The 8,414-nt window shown below is 43.7% G+C and overlaps 1 protein-coding gene across 1 annotated transcript; it reads right to left on the bottom strand.

Annotated features, from left to right (window-relative positions):
- Nucleotides 1–5,184: 5,184 nt before the first annotated feature.
- On the bottom strand, nt 5,185–7,621 carry LOC134070474 (zinc finger protein 503-like). Its single transcript, XM_062526852.1, has 2 exons — nt 7,124–7,621; nt 5,185–6,754 (listed from the first exon to the last, which is right to left on the bottom strand). The coding sequence occupies exons 1-2, from the start codon at nt 7,376–7,378 to the stop codon at nt 5,333–5,335; spliced, it is 1,677 nt and encodes a 558-aa protein (XP_062382836.1). The 5' UTR covers nt 7,379–7,621; the 3' UTR covers nt 5,185–5,332.
- Between the last annotated feature and the right edge of the window lie 793 nt (nt 7,622–8,414).

The following is an 8,414-nucleotide window of genomic DNA, read 5'->3' as shown; positions in this document are numbered from 1 at the left end:
TTCCCTCTGGCTCGGTAAACAGTGATGCGAGTCCCCTTTTCCAGCAGGGAGCTTGCACACACACACACACACACACACACACACACACACACACACACACACACACACACACACACAAAACTCGAGAGCCGCTGAATTCTCCAGCGAACCAACTGAGGAAAAATGATGACATTCATTTATATAAGTGTGACGAGGGCCCTCATCAGTCAAGCGCTCGGTGGGAAGTTTCTAACAGACTGGACCTGTAGCTTTCTACAGATCTGCTTTGCTCATCTCCCTCTCTCCCTCCCTCCCTCCCTCTCTCTCTCATCTCGCTCTCTCTCTCTCTCTCTCCTTCTCTCTTTCTCTCTCTCTCTATCTGTGCTAGAGTCTGCTAAGGAGCTGCTCACATGAGCTGTTGTTTGTTGTTTATAGTGGTCTGTGGGCTTAAACTTTGAGCTATGTTGTTTTGAGAGGGAGTCCATCCCCAGTGGCTATGTGCACTTTAACTTGAAGGTATAATTCACACACACACACACACACACACACACACACACACACACACACACACACACACACACACACACACACACACACACACACACACACACACACACACACACACACACACACACACACACACACACACACACACACACACACACACACAGTCCAATCTGAGAAGTGTTCTACCCTGAAACGGACTTCTGAAACGTGACATAGCCGCGGCCTGACTCACGGGCGGTGTTTATGACATCCACTGCCGTCGAGCGTAACAGCTCCCAGATGCTAAGACACATGGCTAACAGCTGCCGCCGCCAGAGAGATGAGCACGGCACGGCTCGGTCATCGGCGGCCATCTTTCCTCGTGTAAGCAGATGTCTCGCTCTGGTCATGCTACCAGGCTGAAAACACGGCCCCCATACACAGACCTAGCCAAGGCCAGAGACACCACCCCCCCCCTTCCCCTTTATATCAAGTTCAAAGCACAGCAGGGGGGCAGGTTGAGGAGGGGGCTGGTGCTCTCACAAACCTGAAGTCCCCATTGGACGCGAGTCCTTTCGGAGGAGTGGGTCTCGTGTCGAGAGCTGGGGTGGATATATGGCGCAGGGTCGTGATTGATAGAGTATGACTTTACATTATGTATGGGGGGTAAGGTGGGCCGCAGGTTCATTTGGAAGGTGTAAGGCTGGCCGTGGGTGACCCTGGCACGGCTGTCCAGCCACTCGTCAGCATTAAATCACAATGACGGATCTGAAACTCGAGAGAGGCGAGATGACCATAGGCAGAGGCATACAAAGGACTTCATAGCAGGGCACCCTTTACCTGATGCTTGATTAGGATGTTGTGGTTGCCTGTAAAGCACTCTGTGATATATGTAGGGCACTATATAAATAAAGCTTACATAGCTTACTTAATTATTATAGTGTTATAGATAATGCTATATATATATACCTGGATAATTTGCGGATAACAATAAGACAGCTATTCTTTTATATAATAGATATTGGTAAGTTGAGGTGTTTAGTGCAGAATCTAATTACTGAGTACATTGGATAGGTCTACTGTAGACAACTAGGCTACATAACGTTTGTGTGAATCACAAGGCTGACAGTGTAGGCTACAGTGAACAGAGCATACAATGGAAAGCATAGAAAGTTGTTGTAAACAAAACCAGCTTCATAATGTTGAAAGTGTACTGTGTTGCAGCTATAGTGTCTTGACATTTAGAAATATGATGTATTACATTACTCTGTTTAAAACAATATTATATATAATAATATTATTATAATTAGTATAGGAAGGCCTGTTTATCTGACTGTATATTTGATTGGGTTGCAACACAAACCCACCAAGAGACAATACCTATGACTAATTATTTCCTATTTATGGTGTCCTTCACCTGATAATTAATATGTTTTTAAATCATTTAAATGGCTATACTGCATTTGTTTATAGTCCTCATAAATAGCATTTATTCGTTTTTAAATTTGTGGCTAAGATAGTTGGCCACAGCCACGTCTGAAGTTATGAACTGGGGAAGAGATCTTCAGATCCCAGCGTTGTACACTAGTGTGATCCTTAGTCGTGTAGATCAGTGAGCGTCCCTTGCTATGGTCTGAGCGTCCTTTTAAACTGCTGCCTTATTACTGTGAATCGTCGACGACAAGGCCCATTACCATACAACCAAGGAGCTCTGGCTGGGATTAATCTGTCAAACGGGGATGGCTTCGTTTTGATGAATACGACATGTGACCATTAATGATGTTGATTTTATCTCCGGGGATTAATGTGATTTACTTTGCATGGGTAATGCCGTCGCGGGACCTCAGATGCAGTAGGGTTCGTAGGGAGCTGATTAAACGAGTAGGGCTCCCATGCGTCGTTTCATGTTGTCGGGGTTTTACGGCTTCATTATCGCAATCACACAATCTGTAGAAATGTCTCGCGTCCCTTGTCACCATAAATCACTGTTTAGGGCAGTGCTGCCGACGTATGCCAGTGAGCTGACTTGTGTTGTGCTAATAGACTATGGATATTTTTTATGCGCCTCCTGTGGAAACTATACTTGCGCGTTTGGAGATAAAGTCAAAATCTGCCGTGCCAGCCCCAGATTCTGAAAAATCAACGAGTGAGGAGGTGAACGTTTTTATGCGTGTAGCTTTTTGTTCACGTAAACTGCTTCAGCGTTAGACTGGTGGTCAACTTTCATTTTAGCACATTGAACATAAACCAATACTATAGGCCCAGGTTTATGGAGGTGGCTACTAAAGTGCCAAATGTATTATTTCTTTAATGCAGTAGATATCGCCTGATTAGCCTATGCACGACACAAATACACACACACACACACACACACACACACACACACACACACACACACACACACACACACACACACACACACACACACACACACACACACACACACACACACACACACACACCTGACTTTGTAGTTTTGACAACAGAGGAAAAGAGTTTGCCAATGAAACTTACTCATGTGACCTGGGTACGGTTTCAACTTTTCCATGACACCCATTGAAAACACAGACACAGAAACAGGCAAAGTCACGACTAATTTGTCATTTGTTTTCCATTTAAATTAAAATAAATTCAATGTTAATTTAATTTAGGTGGAATGTTTCTCGCAAAAAAACAGGATGAGATTGTACCTCAATGCATGGTTAAATTCACCGTGTTCCCACTACAATTGTCCAGTGTTGCGCATGGGACCTGAAGTTTTCTCATTTGAATATTGACATGCTTATCTCAATTTCTTGACATTCTTAATTTATTTAAATATTGTCTGGTGGGACCTGGTTTTCAGTAGGCTTAGTCGTGTTGGAATAAAAAATATCAAATTTCTCTTCAGATTTTTTTTAAAAAGATAACTTAATTGTAAAGTCGAACTAAAACCAAAGAAACAAAACATGTCTACAAAATACTAAGCAGCTCCATCATGCCGAAATACCAATGGGCATCGTCAGACTCAGACTTTGTAACAGCCAAAGTTAGAGAACCGCGCAACCAATATTTGAGGGAGCACATTTGTTTGCGCTCTCGGCACTCTAAGGCCATGTTGTCCTGCACTGCACAGATTAAAAGGGGTGTGTGAATGTGAGGACTTTACTGCCATCACGGAAAAAATGCACGATTATTTATTCTTTCATAGACTAATCTCAGCAGGACCTCAATCGCCGGGTTATGAGGTTCCATTAATCATCTGAAGGCCAGCTTACGGGTCAAGCCCAAGGTTATGACATTAGCAGACACCACACTTTTCCCCCAACACGTCCTCCCTCCTCCCTAACACAGATGAATATTACCATGGAGGTACAGCTAGGATTCGGCGATTGGATTGAAAATGGAAGACAGATCACTCCCTAGGCGCATCCCTGCCTTGCAGCTGTGGAATCGGCCTATGCGAGCAAAGTACTGTCATCAGCGCTGGCAATGCAGTTTCAAAATAAACCTTTCGATAGTGTTTTGTTTTTACTTCGTTGTCTTTTACTTCACTTCTTTGGATAAAAATCCACATTTAAAACAATTTCAATAAACTGAGACCAAAAGACCATACATCCGGAGCCCTAGCCTATATTGGAGTGGCCGAGTTCTTTCTCAGTCAGTGGTTCTCTTTGTGCGAGCTGCTTTGTTTTTGCAGCAGGCCATCGCGTAGTTCTACATTCATAAACTATTAAACATTAACTCTATAGAGAATTGTCGTCTTAAATTAGATTGTGAAAATGTGTTGTCTGTAGCATAGCCAGAGACTAGTCGACGTATGACCAGGCCAGAAACGAGGACAAATAAAATCCTCGAAAACATACGGACAGTTCTTTTGACTGGCTCATCCACAATGGAAAACCTCTCCAGGTTTATTACAGTTTGTTTTAGACTAGCCTACTTAATCTGGTGAGGCCAACAGAATAACAGCAAGAAATAACCTGGTCTTAAAACTTAACGTGACATGTCGACCAGATATTGGGCTACTATGTCCAGGTGATAAACAAAACTATTAGGTCTGTGCTCCTTCAGACGTAGGAAACTCGCTTAATATTGCAAAATTAAGTCAACTTTTTTATTTGTAGGCTATACATACAGTTGAGTCACAGATGTACTTTTTCTGCAATTGTCATGGGAGAAAATATATTGTGTTTCAAACTTTGGATAATAACACGATTATAATAGGCTAAAGAAGACAAAAACACGCAAGGCCCCTTTTCACAGACAACTGCCATGTCAATAATGCATGCTAATGCAGACATTATGGGACAGGCCTGACAGTCGAGAACCCACTGACAATCTCTGTTTGGAATAATGATATTCTCGGTCCCTAAATATTAAGAGGATTTCAGTTCCGATTCGATATACCAAGACCCATATCATTTATAAAATACCCTGATGAAATAAGGGTATAATATTCAGTTACATTTAATGACACGTTTAATATGCGTAAAATAGACTTGTAATTTCTCCAAGCTGTCCTAAAGCACTATTTTTGACTAGTTTCAATATGTGTAATTTAAAATAAATTGAGACTGAATTTGATTTGATCTTGAATATACGACATGCATCTTGCATAGACCTGCAATAGTTATACACGGTTGCTACAAAAGATTAAAACAAAAGCAATAGCCCTAAAACATGGTGCAATTTAAGAGATCATTGTCTGATTTTTAAAAACACTGAGTCTCTTCCAAATTGGGGTTCATCATTTTATTTTTTGTATCGCTTGAAGCTAACGTAAATAAATAGTGGCCCGTCGACCATATGCCGACGTGGACATTCAATATAGAAAATCTTTAGGCATATAATTCAAATCTTTTATAAACTTTGAACATGACAGTCTCTATTGATATCCAAGGCCTGGAGCTGTGGTTAGTCTTTGCCCGTACAATGCATAAGGAGAGTAATAGGGACCCGTGGCCGCCGGCACAGGTACAGGTGCCCCGTTCGGCAGAGGGCTCTTAGAATACGGGTGGTAACGACCGCTGAGTCCTAGTGCGTGATGCGGGCTCCTGAGTGCCAGCCCTCCCGGCCCTCCGGGAGCCCCCGTCTGGGGTATGTGCATATGACATGCCATGGCCGCTGCCGCGGCACTGGCTAGAGACGAAGAGCTTGGATATCCTGAGATCAATTTCTCAGTCCCGGCGAAGGCAGTGTGAGTCCGCAAGTGATTCAGAAGTTCTTCGGAGCTGGAAAACCGTTTGTCACAGGGTCCATTCGCCGAGACCCAATTACAAACGTGTGGCTGGGGGTCGTTGGGCAGTATAAAACCGTAGGGATACAATGGGTGTCCAGCAAACGATGGTGGCGTGGAATGAACGCCGTGGAGTGGATGTGAAGGGTACATGAGAGGGTATCCAGACTTCAAAGCTGCAGCAGCGGCTGACTCGTGTGAGTTGGCCCCGGCGCCGGATAAATGGCTTGCGCAATGGTAACTCAGACAGTACGGATCTCTACACAAACTGGCGGACATTATTGATGGGGGCGAAGCCCCGGCCAGAGGGCTGGAAGCAGCTTTGCTGCAAGCCGCAGCGAACTGCGCGTTCAGCAGTTGACTCCCCGACTTTGTTGGGTCTAGGGAAACCCCCGGAGGCAAAAAGTGCTGCGGGTAACCCGCATAGGCCCCCGCTAGACTTCCAGGGTATGACATACCCGCAGGCGGGAGGGGGAACACGGTGTGACCCGGTCTGTAAGGGGACACGGGAGCTACTAGTCCTGATCCAAGGACAGACGAGGCAGATGAAACAGAGGTTGTGTCAGATGTGACGGGCTTTGACCCGATTGTAGTCTCCGGTTGTTGGTTTACTTCCCCGTTAGCACCACTACCACTTATCCTATTGTGATTCGCACCACCGTTCCCAGAGCCCTCGGAAATGCCATTCTTGTTACTATCAGAATCCTTTTTGTCCTCCCTGTCCGTCGATTTACACTCCGACGGGAGAGGAGAGACAGAGGTACAGGAATTCGGACTCCCTGTTCTTGGAGTAAACGGCTGGCAGGTGGCGCTAGGCACACGGAAACCTGTCTTATCTCCAGCTGAAGCACCCGACGACGAGTCCTTCTTCTCCGTGGATTTAGAGTATGGCTTGAAGCTCGATTTATCTTCAGCTCCAATATCACTCATTTTCAGCGGACCGGATTTGGAATCTTTGTCGTTAGATCCATTTGTTACAGACGACAGCTTGGACGAGGATGGTGGATCTGGTTTACCAATCTGAGAGCATGTTTGTGCTAAAAGAGCCAGAGGACTTTTCTTGGCGTCCAGCTGCAAAAAAATAATAAAAACACAATATGTTGTCATTCCACTTGTTCAGAAAGGGCGCATTAGATACGCAGAAGCGCTTTCATTTGTTGAATTATGTCAACGTCAATATTTTGGTTGTACTATTAGGGTGCGCTCCGCATTGCGCATAACATAACGTGCGCTCAAAACAGTTAAACACATCATGGTCTTTTTTTGTGAAGTTTACATAAACCGCTACTTATAAACATCATTATGCACGTTCCATAATATCTATACAACCATAAGAAGCGATAAATAGAACTGCATTCGCCCAAGACACACATAGATTACAGGCTAGAAGTGCGTAGTTGAGTGTTACGCATATTTGCCCTTCTATATTAAAATTCTTACCTCAATAGGACTCACGGGAGTAGATGGTAAAGGTTGCAGATACTCAGGATGCAAGATGTGTCCAGCCCGTGCCGTCAGCATTTTCAGAATTTTGATGGGGACTCGATTTGCCTGCCGTTGAGGGTCCGACGGAGACACGGGATGCACGAATGGTTTATTTGTTTTCGAAGAGACGTTTCTCGCTCTATCGAAGCTCTCCCAGATGGGGTTGGTTGAACAATTTCTCAGTACAGAAACCGAAGGCGATGTAATCATGACCCAACTGTCATTTAGACGAAAGGAAACGCATTTGTTGTGAAAGAAAAGGAAAATAATTAAAAAGTTAACAACACGTATATTTCCTGTATGGAAAACTGCCAAACGACGATAAAAACAACTTGTGTCCTCAAATACAAGGTTTAAAATCCACACCAAGTCATGTTACGCAGATGTACAGTTGAGACTACATCATATCGCTCTGCGACTCTTGCAGCAGGTCCGTAAGCAAGTAATCGTGTCTCGAGATGTTGTAGAATGACTCGCGTTCTTCAGAGACGCGCAGCGTTCGTCCCGAGATTAAAGGCTTTGCCGCCTTCCAATCAAAATGAACCTCGAGGTGATTGGAGGGTCAAGGGGATGTGACGTTCCCTTTTGATATGGGCGTAAGTTTTTAGGCTGTTTTTCCTGTTAGTGGGAGGAGATTCCTTTTGAGCTTTAGGTTTGTGGACGCTTTAGGTGGTGCTGACTCCTAGACTTTCTTATTGAAAACATTATTGCACAACAGCGCAGAGTACCTAGCTGTAGGCTATCCACTGGATCAGTAAACCAATGTACAAGTACAACCACCAAGCCCTTGGCCAAATAACATACTGCCCTTTTCAGTAATTTAGGGGTTACTTATATTTGAAGATTGCTATGATATTTGAGTGATTTTATAGACACTGCAAACATAGCCTAACTTAAATAAGGCGACTTATAACAATATTATATGATATTGTTCCTAAAGACTCTTAGGAACAATATCAGACAATCGTAGAGGTGGTACTAACTCAGTGTTAAACTGATAATATTCAACTGAACATTGTAAAGCAGAAAATTCAGGGAGATATTAAAATCAGTTTGACATTTTACTTGTGCCATAATGAGAGCAAAGAATGCGTAATCACTGGCATCGTTTCTCATGCAATTACCAAGGTCAGTAGATCGTTAAAAGGTTTCAGATCAACATTCGCCTTTTCGTCCATAAAGTGCATTGCTGATCAGAGAAAAGTTAACATATGCAGGAGATTTCTTTTGATTGATAACGGGGTTG

This window comes from Sardina pilchardus, chromosome 22, assembly GCF_963854185.1.
Source record: "Sardina pilchardus chromosome 22, fSarPil1.1, whole genome shotgun sequence".
Classification (NCBI taxonomy): Eukaryota; Metazoa; Chordata; class Actinopteri; order Clupeiformes; family Clupeidae; genus Sardina; species Sardina pilchardus.
Note: the sequence above shows the minus strand (reverse complement) of the source record. Positions and strands in the feature narration are given on the sequence as shown.

Coding starts and splice junctions, on each gene's coding strand:
- LOC134070474 (XM_062526852.1), bottom strand. CDS start 7,378: ATGATTACATCGCCTTCGGTTTCTGTACTGAGAAATTGTTCAACCAAC. Junction 6,755..7,123: donor CTCCCGTGAGTCCTATTGAG/GTAAGAATTTTA, acceptor ATTTTTTTGCAG/CTGGACGCCAAGAAAAGTCC.